We start from the raw sequence: 13,903 nt of genomic DNA, 5'->3' as shown, positions 1-13,903 counted from the left end.
GCAGCGGCCCATGTGCGGCTATTTGAATCAAAATTGATTTGAAATGATATCACTGTCAATCACACCCACTAAAATTATGTTTTTCCTGTCTCAACTTTCTTTCTTATTTGCAAATTAAAATTACATAAAAATTATGAACTATTGAAATTGGCTTAATTCCAAAGAAAATGAGACATTAAAATAAAACCGACAAGTTGTGAAATTTTTTGGAATACATATACGACTCATGCATTATGTGCCAAAGGAGTGCATGCTGGAGTTATAAATTGATCCATAATCTTTCTACTAATTACCAAATACAAGACCTAAGCAGTCATTAGCAACAACACTTTTTTTTCCTGAAAAAATTAAAAACTTAATTGAAAAGGTGACATCGACAAAAATTACTTTCTGAATATTAAAGCCACAGCGCTCCAGCTTCCTTAAGGAGTGGGACCAAAGTGCCATTGATATGTGAAGCCATAACTCTGTCCATTGCTCCGATGAGTTTTCCGCCGATAAAAACCACCGGCACGGCGGAGTTGCCTCCGAGCAGCCGTGTGAGGGCCTTCTCAATCTCTTTTCCTTTGGGATCTTGATCGATCTCGTAAACTGTAGGGCTGACTCCCATCCCACTGAACAGCCTTTTCACTGCATGGCACATACAGCACGTGCTGACGCTGAACACCACCACCGCGCTGCCGGAGGCGAGCCTCAGAACCGTCTCCATTGGCTCCGATGAAACATTGCCTCCGCCTCCACCACAAGAAGAGGATGAGTAGTAGCTTCGTGACTCCGATTGGCAGTGCATGATTTTTAATATGTTAATTCTCCTCTTTCTAATTGCTTTCAGGAATTAAGTGAGAGCAAAAGCCCAGATATAAGCTGCTGCCGCAAAAAGGCAAGGAGTAGTGCGTAAAAAGGCAAGTATAGAGGAAGCGGTATAGAAGGAGAAAAAAGTGGAACGTGTGTCCGAGGATTCTTCGGATTACGGATGATGTGTGAAATGATAACTAGGAAGACAATATTTATAGCGTGGGAATCGGCGTGGGGTTGCTTTCAGCTGTAAAAGGGTCCCTGACGATTTATTTCATCCTACTCATGTATGTATTGTTCTCATGATAGGATGAATGGCCAAAATTTACCCTTGCATATACAATACTCACTTTTTTTTTTGAAATTGTATCTGTGACAAGATCTTACTCATTGAAATGAAGTGAGGATGGTGAACCTTTTATAGATGTTGATGCACATCCAATATATATATATATATCAAGATTTACCATTCTATAGTAATAACCTATTATATATGCTGATGCACATCCATAATATATATATATGTGTATATATATATATGTATGTATGTATATGTATGTATGTATGTACTGCCAACAGGGCGGGATGTCGGGGCTAGGTGTGATGTATAATTAATGAGACAACCTTAGTAAATAATGCAAGCACTTTTAATTATAATTGATAGCTATGGCCACAGCCATTATGGTTCCCAACGCTCCTAATGTCCCGACTTATTGCTCTAGCCGCATGTAATTCTAGCTTGATAGGAATGTGTTCGGGAAATCAACTTGTGTTTGGATTTTATTGAATTTTTTATAAAATTAATTTTTATTTGAATTATATTTTATAATTTTATCCAATTGTTATATTTACTTTATTTATATACTCATACAAAGTGCATAGATAAAGTTCTTGAGTATACAATATGTAGTACGAGGTCTGTCTCTAAACATAAAATCATGAAAGTCGATTAGCAATAAGCATAATCTAAACTGGTTTCTATTCGATTCAGTCGCCTAAAATAAGGATAAAGATCGATCGATTTTAAGATTAGCCTCTGTAAGGGATGGTTGCTTATAAACATACAGGAAATTAATTGAAATATTATAATGTGTGTATCAGAAGTTAGCGTTGTGCTCGTGTTAACTATCAGAAGTTTGTGTTGTGCTCTGGTGTTGTTAACACGAGCACACAACATGCAGCGGAAATTAAGTATTAACACACAAATATAACTTTAATAAATTAATATCAGATTTAAATTATGCACAAGTACGAATACTTGTGCGATGCCTCATGGCAAAAAATTCACTAGAAAAATAATGTAAATCGTTTACACCAAAACAATACTAGTGAGAAAACAAAACCAAATTCCTTGACACTCCAAATAATTAAATATGCATCAAAATAAATCACATAAAAACTAGATGCATAAAATAAACAACGTATTGCTTAAAATCAAAGAAACCACTCTTCGATCAACACTCTGCGTCAGTGTTGTTCTTGAGTGTTGGCAACACCAATCAGCAACACTGTATATGTGAATCAATCACACAAAATCTTCAACACGAAAATTTTCAATATCTGAACTCTCTGTGTGTTCCGAAAAATTCAGCAGCTCTCATACGCTGTAAAGTGATCAACCGATCACACAAAAACGTAGAGCAAATATATGTTGGACTCTTCTAATTTCTTCTATGTGAAAATCTCCCTAGTCCAACACACCAAAAGCCTCTCTCCACAAAAAGCCTCTTCTCTCTCTAAAGTCCTTCTTCTCTCTCTCTCTCTACAAAGCACTCTCTAAGCCCCATGTACGGTTATATGGCTATACATATTTAAATCCATGATTTGACCTAAAAGTTATTCCATAAAAGAGTCCTACAAAATATGGAAACAAGATTTTCATTAGATAAAAACTCTTTTAAACAAGAATAAAATATATTAGAGATAAAATCATATTAAAAACAAATCATATAGTATCTACATATAAATCAATCAAGTTCTTATCATCAAAAAATAAATCAAGAAAGATCTCATAATCTAAAAATAAGTAAACCAAAATATTATCATTTAGAATTAAATCAACCAATATTTGATAATCTAGAAAGGCAAAATTTTAAATTGATAATATCAATTAACAAAATAATAAAAGAATAAAATATTCCTTTCAATCTCCCCCTTTTTTCCTTTCTGGACAAAACATCCAAAAATGATAATCTTGGTCAGCATCGCAGTCAGTTAAGCTCCCCCTGCATTAGAGTGTGTCTGCCCCTGAGTCAAAGTTCATCTCCACCTGAATTAAACATGTTAGAGCACTGGTGTTGTTGACAGTGTTGTCAACACCATCATCAGAACACCTAAAAACATAAGGAGCCATACGAAAGAAAAATTCAATAATCACGTAAACAGATATAAGAGCGACCCAAAAACAACATTACTGACAGAACATAAGTATTCATCCTTTATCTTCTTATGTGTCATTTTTGGTTCTCCTACTCCCCCTTTTTGGCCAGAATGTAAGCCAACTTCCAAAAGCACCATCTACTCAGCCACTTGTAGAATATGAGAGAAAATTATAGAGGTATATCAGGAGTTACGCACAAAAACGCACAAAGAAATCATGAGAGTAAGGAAAGATTGCAAGGGTAAATGAAAACAAGCAAGAGTAATTATCAGGTATTCAACTGTAACAAAACATATATGCTCTTACTCTAACAAAAAATACAATGATTCAATTCTTCAGCTCCAAAAAAAATCCACATGGTAAAGGTAATATTTCCGAAATTTACCCAAAAAAACTAATAATGGTTCTCTCCCAAAATCAAACAGTAAAATTGATTCAAACTCGTGTTACGACGATTTCAAAAGAATATGCAGTAAAACCCACGCTCACTGACACAAGTATACACATAAATTCAAAATCTAGGTAATCAAGGTTTTTATCAACTGTCATAGGTCAACACTGATATGTCACTGCACATGATGAATTCACGAAACAAAAATCAATATGCATGTCCTAAATATGCCTCCAATATGATGAATTATCAAAATGTCAGGCAATGTATAAACTGTGCTGTGTCAGAACTTGGTGTTGGCAACACCTCCTGGCAACACCACTGAGTTTTATTCAAACCTCCATAAAATTTTATTTTGATTAAGAAATGGTAGCTCTCACACTAGAAGAACAGGTCTTCAAGGGACTCCCCTAGGTAGCTTTTTCTATTACTATTTTTACTTAGAAGTGGTAGCTCCCACACTAGAAGAACGGTCTTCAATGGACTCCTCTAGGTAGCTTTTTCCATTTTCTTCTAAACCATTTTTTTTTTTAATTTACCAATTTTCTGTTTTTCTCCTTATGCTCCCATTTTCAAGTCACTTTTTCACATTGGACAAGATCACGATTTCCATGAACATCCTCAACTACTCGATGCCTTGGATTGAGCATAATTCACTCTTCAATATTTTGATTAGAAGTATGAACACTCAGAGAGTACCTTTCAGAAATTGCCTTCACTGTTCAGACATTACACAAATAAATAGGATGGTTATGATTATGCAGTATGCCTAACATCCTAAAAATAGACATGCAAAAATGGTGTTGTCACCGGTGTTGGCAACACCAATGACAACATGTGTGTGTGATTATTGTACGCACATGCTGAGAGACTTCCGAAGATGGGAAAATCTTTCAAAGTCCAAAAGTTTCGTGAATATATCAGCCATTTGATTCTGAGTCCTAACAAATTCCAGTCGAATTATTCCATTTTCAACCAAATCTCGAATAAAGTGACGTCTTATGTCTATGTGTTTTGTTCGAGGGTGTTGAACAAGATTCTTAGAAATGTCTATAACACTTGAGTTGTCACAATATACCATCATGAAATTACTTAACTTGTAATCCATGAAAGAAATTTAGTTCTCCTACCATGGTCATTTTGAATTGTGATGACATGCAATCCACAAAGTTATTCACAAGTATTTGAGATAAAGAACCGAAAATAATATCATCTACATATACTTGACAGATCAAAATATCAGATTTCAGTTTTTGAATGAAAAGGGTTCTATCAACCTCACCTCGTTTGAAGCCCAAGTTTATCATATAGTCAGCTAACATACCGTACCATACCCGTGGGGCCTGTTTCAGTCCATACAGGGCCTTCTTCAGTTTGTAGACATGGTCCACGTGGTGAGGATCTTCAAATCCCTTATGTTGACTGACATAAACTTTCTCATTCAAAATTCCATTCAAAAAAGCACACTTTACATTCATTTGATATTATTTGACGCGCATGTGACATGCTACAGCAAGCAACAGTCGGACTGACTCCATTCGGGATACAGGAGCGAAGGTTTCATCAAAATTCACCCCTTCAACCTGTGTATACCCTTGGGCTATCAACCGAGCTTTTTTCCGAACAATGTTACCAGATTCATCTATTTTATTCTTGAAAATCCATTTTTTTCCAATAACATTGGTATTTAAAAGTCTAGGAACTAGATCACATACATCATTGCGCACAAATTGTTCAAGTTTTTCGTTCATTGCATTGACCCAAAATTCATCTTTTAATGCATCATTAATATTCTTGGGTTCAATTTGAGACACAAAACACGAGTGACTTACCTGGGAAAACGTGGAGCTCATGCAGATTAGTCCAATCATCTTTCGGTAGTCAACCTTCTCTTTTTTCCTAGTTTGCACACCTTCATGTAGTTCACCAATGATTTGTGATGATGGGTGATTCTTCTGAATTTTGCTTGGAATTTCTTTTCCACCATTGATTACCACATCATCATCATCATCGTTATCATTATCCACAGTTTTTGTTCGGTTCAGAGGCGTTGTTGTGCTTGGTGTTGCTTCACTGGTCTCAACACCAGACTCAACACTGTTTCTGGTCAGTGCCTCACTTATATCCAGCAATTCTTCTACATCATCCTCCGGTGTTTTAACTGTCAGATCTGCAAGATCATCAAACACAACGTTAATTGATTCCATTGTAGTCCTAGTTCTCAGATTAAATACACGATAAGCACGACCATTAGTAGAATATCCAAGAAAAAGACATTTATCACTTTTGAAATCAAATTTAGCTAGATGATCCTCTATCATTCAACACATAACCTACACATCCAAAAATATGAAAATATTTAAGGTTTGGTTTTCTTCCCATGATAATCTCATATGAGGTCATTGTAGAACCACTCCTTAAATAAACACGGTTGGAAATGTGACATGCTGTATTTAAAGCTTTGGTCTAAAAACATTTTGACACATTCTTAGAACTAAGCATGACCCGAGCCATTTCTCGAAAGGTTCGATTTTTCCTTTCAGCTATGCCGATTTTTTGAGGGGTCTTCGGAGATGAATATTCATGAGTGATACCTTTCTTATGGCTCAAAGAAATAAAATGAGAATTTTCGAACTCCTCACCATGATCGGTTCTTATTTTAACCACCCTCATATCATACAGATTTGTTATCCTAGCATGCAATTTCTTAAAAGCATCAAAAGTATCAGATTTTTCTCTAAGAAAACTTACCCAAGTAAAATGCGAAAAATCATCAACACAAACAAATGAATATTTCTTACCACCCAAGCTTTCAATTTCCATCGGACCCATTAGATCCATATGCAAGAGTTCAAGGCATCGTGTTGTCCCAAAGTGTTGCAACACCGGGTGCGCAACACGGGTTTGTTTACCTTTCTGACACGGTCCACAGAAATAAGTATTAATTGAACTCAAATTTGGCATACCTCTCATAGCATCAAACTTACACAGATTCTTCAAAGTCTTGAAGCTCACATGTCCTAGTTTTTGATGCCATAGGTCTAAATCACTCATCTTGGCACTTCGGCAACCATCACCTTCTCCCAATTGATGGCGATTGTCAGCAGAACGAGTACCTGACATTACACAAACATTGACATCATTAAAAACTTCACAATTATTTTTATTGAACTTAACATGTAAATCATTGTCACAAAGTTGACTTATGTTTATTAAGTTTGAGTTAAGTCCTTCAACGTATAGAACATTATGAAGTTCAGGAAGTCCGTCAACATTTAGGGTTCCTTTGCCTACAATTCTTCCTTTGGCACCACCACCATAGGTTACACTCCCACTTTTTACTTCAACATAATTCATGAGGTGTTCTTTAGATCCGGTCATGTGGTGTGAGCACCCACTGTAAAAGTACCATGCACCTGCAATGTTAGTTTTTAAAGAAGTATAAATGACATTACAATGAATAACAGCTTTTGGTACCCAAACTTTCTTCACATTAGGTTTCTTGACTGTTGTGTTGCGCCTGGTGTTGGGCAACACAGTGGGCAACACCAGATTTGCATACCAGTTCATATAGTCATTTCTCAGTTTAAAACAGAAGGGTTTGATGTGACCTGGCTTATGACAGTAGTGGCAAATAAAATGTCGCTTTCTTTGCTTTGATTTAGAAGTTGACACTGGCTTCTTGGTTTGTGACATCTTCACTGGCGGGTCAACTTTCAAATGAGAAGAGGAAGCTCTGTTTTGTTTCAGCAATCGTTCCGAGGCTTGCTTTGAGATTGGCAGAGTCTTCATGGGAGGTTTCACTATTAAGGGGACAGAGCAGTCTTCACTTGCCTTTACAAACACGGATGATTTTGATTTAGAGTTGGAAGTTTCACCATGTTCATATGTGCTTTCAACATATCCAAGACCAGTTCTGTTGTTCTTTCCCATAGTTAGCATTGAGTCAAGTTTTGATGAATTTGAGCTGAATTTAGCAATAGTCTTTGTGGCTTCCTCAAGATCATCCTTGACTTTGCACAGTTCGAAGTCCTTCTTACTCAACAAGACATCCAGTCGAGACATGCTACTCTTTAACCCAGTATTTTCCTTTGATAGCATAGAATTTATTTTATTTCTTTTGATCCAATCTTCGTATAGCTCTTCATACATAGCCTGCACACTTTCAAAGGTGAGTTCATCAGAATCAGTATCCTGGATTTCATGATTACCTGAGTCATTGTGAGATTTAGCATTGAAACACAAGGATTTTGAAGTGGTGTTGCGTCCCGGTGTCGCAACACCAGAGGCAACACCGTGCGGGTTGACTTGCTGCCAGCATTTTTCCTGCAAAACAGCAGTGTTTGTAGACAGTACGTCCATTGGGATTCTGTAAAATTTCCTGCAAACAAAAACAACAATAAACCAGAATCAATCACTTAGTGTATCAAGCGTTGGCTCTGATACCACTTGTAAGGGATGGTTGCTCATAAACATACAGAAATTAATTGAAATATTATAATGTGTATACCAGAAGTTAGTGTTATGCTCTGGTGTTGTTAACACGAGCACACAACATGTAGCGGAAATTAAGTATTAACACACAAATATAAATTTAATAAATTAATATCAGATTTAAATTATGTACAAGTACGAATACTTGTGCGATGCCTCATGGCAAAAAATGCACTAGAAAAATTATGTAAATCGTTTACACCAAAACAATACTAGTGAGAAAACAAAACCAAATTTCTTGACACTCCAAGGAATTAAATATGCATCAAAATAAATCACATAAAAACTAGATGCATAAAATAAACAACGTATTGCTTAAAACCAAAGAAACCACTCTTCGATCAACACTCTGCGTCAGTGTTGTTCTTGAGTGTTGGCAACACCAATCAGCAACACGGTATATGTGAATCAATCACACAAAATCTTCAACACGAAAATCTTCAATATCTGAACTCTCTGTGTGTTCCGAAAAATTCAGCAGCTCTCATACGCTGTAAAGTGATCAACCGATCACACAAAAACGTAGAGCAAATATATGTTAGACTCTTCTAATTTCTTCTATGTGAAAATCTCCCTAGTCCAACACACCAAAAGCCTCTCTCCACAAAAAGCCTCTTCTCTCTCTAAAGCCCTTCTTCTCTCTCTCTCTACAAAGCACTCTCTAAGCCCCATGTACGGCTATATGGCTATACATATTTAAATCCATGATTTGACCTAAAAGTTATTCCATAAAAGAGTCCTACAAAATATGGAAACAAGATTTTCATTAGATAAAAAACTCTTTCAAACAAGAATAAAATATATTAGAGATAAAATCATATTAAAAACAAATCATATAATATCTAGATATAAATAAATCAAGTTCTTATCATCAAAAAATAAATCAAAAAGATCTCATAATCTAGAAATAATTAAACCAAGATATTATCATTTAGAATTAAATCAAGCAATATTTGATAATCTAGAAAGGCATAATTTTAAATTGATAATATCAATTTAGCAAAATAATAAAGGAATAAAATATTCCTTTCAGCCTCTATGATGTAAACATCATGTTTCATTAAAAATGATATCGGGTCGTCCTAGAGCTCTAATCGTAGAAGGATCGAAAAGATAAGGGAAGCTAGAATAAGAACCAGACCGGGTACATCCTTATATTTGTAGTGACCGGGTAAGTTGATCAAACCAACACATGTTCAATTCAACTGGGGCTCTCAGCTTAGCTCGGGTAGTGTAAAACGACTAAGAAGACATGGCCTCGCACCTCAATCATCTGCCTCAGCACCTCGGTACAGGTGTCATTTCTAGATCCATAGATATGAGATACTATGTCTCGAAATCATTAGCTTGACAATCAGTGCCCATGACAACACCAGAAAAGTATGGGTCCCCATGCCTACTGACTAAGGACAGAGCTCGGGCAGTTTTCAGACGACAGGACGTGGGCAGATTTCTAATGAGGAACAGTGACCAGGCATCATAATGACGTCATCTTCTTCCCTATAAATACCTAGGTTTGCTCATTCATGTGGGGTATCAGATATTGCATTCTACCGCACTCAATAAATTCTCTCTCTACTCAGTGAACTATATATTGACTTGAGCGTCGGAGTTGCCACACAGGAAACTCTTCGACGCATCCACTGACATTTTCTTATTGACTGTGTACTGATCGTCTGACCCAAGATCATCTAGATTTGTTTTCAATTTCAATGGTGGTGATGTCTCTTGGAAGGGTTCCAAGCAATACATCACAACACATTCAACCACCAATGCTGAAGACAGGATGATCTATTACCGCTTAAAAACCGGGATAGTTGGAGCCAACGTTAAATATGAAAAGGTAAATCAAATCTAAACGCTCTGTGAAGGGTTTTAAATCATATAACACCCAATAACGCTTTGAGCATCAAAAGAAAATTTTAAAACTTCCACTATATTATAAGTACGAGAAAAAAGTACACCAACATTATCGACTTATTCCTATTGTTCAATCCAATGACTTTCCCATTTTTTATGAGAATAGTTATGTTTTATACATTTATAATAACTAAAAATAGTCTTAGAATATTGACTTAAATGTTGAAACTAGCTAGTCTAAATAAGAAAATTGGTAAATTATTTATATTATCTTTATTTCATTCTAGTAAAAATTAATTTAAAAAATTACATCGAGAAGATAAAGTAGAGAGCCTATAGATTGAATGGAAGTGTAAGCGAATATAAGCAAAAAATAGAACTTCTGTATAATTGAATCATAAAATGGACCTCTCTCTAAATTGGAAGAAAGTCATAAGTTCGATTAGATTTTTAAAAGTAAGTTAATGCGACTCCATCTTTTGGATATATATTGTAAGTTGAGAGGGGTAAAAGGCTTCTATCTTACTGAAGTATAAAAACAAATGTATTTTTAGCTAAAAAAATTTGAGAGATTATTTGATCATTTAAAATATAAAATTAAATTAAAAGAAGACGTTCGATAATAAGTTAGTTAAGGGAACTGGAATTTTAAACAGCTTATAAATCGTCGAACCAAGTTATATTTCTCTATAAATTTAAAGCTATCGAATATTAATTTAGAAAATGTTTAAAAAAATCGTGGTCCTCGCAGAAGTTTTCAGATTTTTAATTTCTTCTGTGAAAAACCAAGATTCATAAGCATGACGAAATAAAAAGGTCATGTGTGCTCATCAACATCAATTTGATGGATCGTATGTATAAAGAAGGGAATGCATTCCTTCAATTAATGCACGATATTATATCAACAGATAATAACTATTTATTATAAATAATAAATAATAGCACAATGTACGGACATTTATCATTTATGTATCGCAAATCCAATTGATAATAATAATAATAATAATAATTATAATAATATACGGGCATTTATGTTTGGAAAATTGAATGTCTGATCTTAGCTTGCCGTCGATTAATGCTTTTGGCGCAGCAACTTAATGTAATTGTCGTAGCCAGCCGTCAATAAAGTTACATCAGTAAGTGCATCATAATACATGGTAAGCTTTAATTCAATATCAATTTTTAAAAACGTAAAATGCCATCGTGATCTTTCGGAACGCAGTCTTTATTGGTAATTTTGATACCACCGGAATAAGGGATGTAAATGAACTAAATCGTTTGTGAGCTATTTAAAGCTCGATTCGATAAAAGCTCGTTTGAGCTCGTTTAATGAGGCTAATTAAGATAAACAAATCAAACTCAAGCTTTACAGTATTCGGCTCGTTAGCTCGTGAACATGTTCGTTGGTAAGTTCATGAGTAATCTTTTGGATGAAAAATAATAATTTTGATATCTGATTTATTGATTTTGCATATTATTTATGAAAAATATAGAAAAATCTATTAAATTTATTTATTATAATAAATTTACAAATTTTAATAAAAATAATATATTTTTCTTTAAATATATAATTTATTTTTAATTAATTTAATAAAAATTTAAATGCATAATTCATATTTATTAAGCTTATTTAGGCTCGATAAAGGTTTGAATAAGCTCGTGAGCCATGCATATATTCGTTAAATAAAGCTCGAGTTCGGCTCAATTATAAATGAGCCAAGCTCAAACATTCAAGAGTTCGGCTTGGCTCGACTCGATTACATCCCTAACCAGAAGTTCTTTATTTTCCTTCGCTTTTTTATTAATGGTTAATTAAATGAAATCAATTGGATTATTTGGAAATTTTACGAAGAAAAGCCATTTGCAAATCAAACAATTTTTTTAGGTAAATTGTTACGAGTCAAGAAGAGCTTGAGGGACTAAAGCAGAGGTCTCAACACATGAGAGGTGCACGCAGGAGATTGGTAGATGATATGATCTCGCTGAAATGGATGAGTTGTGTAAGAAGCTTCAACAGATCGAATCAGTAATTGTTAGTGTTAGGAATTTGAGTGAAGGTAATGGCTTGGATTAACACCTTGCAAACAAGAAAGTAACTCGTGAATGGGCGCCAGAGAAGTGTCCGACGTAGCCACTCCGATGCTCAAGTCAGCAGGTTGAAGATGAACACAAGCAAATATATGAGAGAGTATATGTGAGTGCGTGAGAGTTCAAAGATTTAGAATCCTTAAATGAGAAGTATACCTGATATTTATAGTAGAAAACGAGGTAGGTACCTCGATTCCAGTGCCACCTATTAAGTATAGCAAGTCGGCTGCCCATACTATAGATTCTGATGACTTCTAAAATACTCCAAGTCCAAGTTGCTCTGACAGATTATACATCTTGCATCAATCGAACTCGAGTGTGGTGCAATTCTCGAGGTGGTCCGGGTGGTAAGGTACCCGGGTATTTGTCTGAGGGCCCGGGCTTTTAGATGATTACCCGGGCAGAGAAGAAGTGCTCGGGTCTTCAGGAAAGTGCCTGGCATATTGGCTATGATCTGGGCTATCCAAGTAATAAGTCGGGTTAATGATGACCCAGATCTTTATAGGGGCATCACCACCCATCCCTAAAATAGTCGGTCTAGAGTCTTACTCGCTGTCCCGATCAATATTGTAGAAACATAATTCAGGATGTGTAAGGGTATCGGGGGCTTCAAATATCCCATAGATGGGATGGTATAACGGGGTCTGATACCACCCAGAATTAAGACAATATGTCAGAGCCTCATGTCTCCCGGGCTTTGAATAATGTGCCGGAGCCTCATGTCTCCCGGGCTTTGAATAATGTGCCGGAGCCTCATGTCTCTCGATCTTTGAATAATATGCCGGGGTCTCATGTCTCCCGGACTTTGAATATTTTGTCGTTTAGTATTCTCAAGAAGTCAAAAGGGTGTCATTATGACGCGTGCTTTAGCATTTATACCGCCGATAAATCGTTCGTATTCCGAGTTAATAATGAGCCTGTCTCCTCGATATCCGTACGCGTCCTTTCACCTGTCTGCACAACTTCCTAGATTAATTCTGATCGTCCGATCTGATCTAGATCAATGGTGGAGATTTATCTCCTCCCCTATATATAGTAGTCCACCTATTTTTCAAAAATCACTTTATAATTCAAAATTTCGGCGCAGCTCTTGCGAATTATTCTCTCAACTTTCCTCCGTGCAAGTTCCTTAACTCCGGCGACCTTCAAGTCTTCTTCAATCATCCAGCCACCGCTTCTCTTCAAAAACTCGTAAGTTCATCTATCTTTTCCCCCAAAAATATGTCAAATTCTACCTCCTCTACTTCAGGAGCCAATGCGCGAGGCTCATCAGGCTATGTGTCCACCGCGCTGCGCTCCGATTCATCCCCTTCCCCTCCTCGCCGCTCTATTACTCAACCCTCCAAAAAACCAGTGGCCCATCAAACCAAACCTATTTCTTCCAAACCCTCTTCCTCGGGCACTTCCTGAGTCCTGAAGAAGGACAAGGGCAAGGGCAAGGCCCAAGCTTCTGACCCTCCATCGACCGACGCCCCGGGGGTTCCCTGGTTCTCCTCAAGGAGCAGCACCTTGCGCTCGGGGTCGGACAAGGAACTCCGGGTCTTGGGCTCTATCCCCTCTCATCTTTCCATTCTAATTCACGGCCCATCAGATAGGGCAAACAACCATCCTCCGGCTATACCAACTTCTTCAGGGACCAACTTAGAAATGGTCTCCGATTTCCCATCAATTCTTTCTATATCAAGGTCGCCAAGATTTTTTGGCGTGCCTATTAACCAACTTCATCCAAATTTTTTTAGGATTATGGCCTCTGCTTATGTCATCTTTAAAATGAACAATTTTTCCATCTCCCCCCTCATCCTCCATTATTTCTTTACTTGCAAACTCGGGGATAATGCTCTCTCCTTGACTGCCCGATTGAATGCCCGATTCCTTGATAACATCCCTTTCTCTCA

At 36.4% G+C, this 13,903-nt stretch overlaps 1 protein-coding gene across 1 annotated transcript; it reads right to left on the bottom strand.

Annotated features, from left to right (window-relative positions):
* Positions 1–244: 244 nt before the first annotated feature.
* LOC142524965 (glutaredoxin-C1-like) lies at positions 245–961 on the bottom strand. The gene has a single exon (XM_075629130.1). The coding sequence runs from the start codon at positions 788–790 to the stop codon at positions 398–400; it is 393 nt and encodes a 130-aa protein (XP_075485245.1). The 5' UTR covers positions 791–961; the 3' UTR covers positions 245–397.
* Positions 962–13,903: the final 12,942 nt, after the last annotated feature.

Source organism: Primulina tabacum, chromosome 14 (genome assembly GCF_025594145.1).
Source record: "Primulina tabacum isolate GXHZ01 chromosome 14, ASM2559414v2, whole genome shotgun sequence".
Taxonomy (NCBI): domain Eukaryota; kingdom Viridiplantae; phylum Streptophyta; class Magnoliopsida; order Lamiales; family Gesneriaceae; genus Primulina; species Primulina tabacum.
Note: the sequence above shows the minus strand (reverse complement) of the source record. Positions and strands in the feature narration are given on the sequence as shown.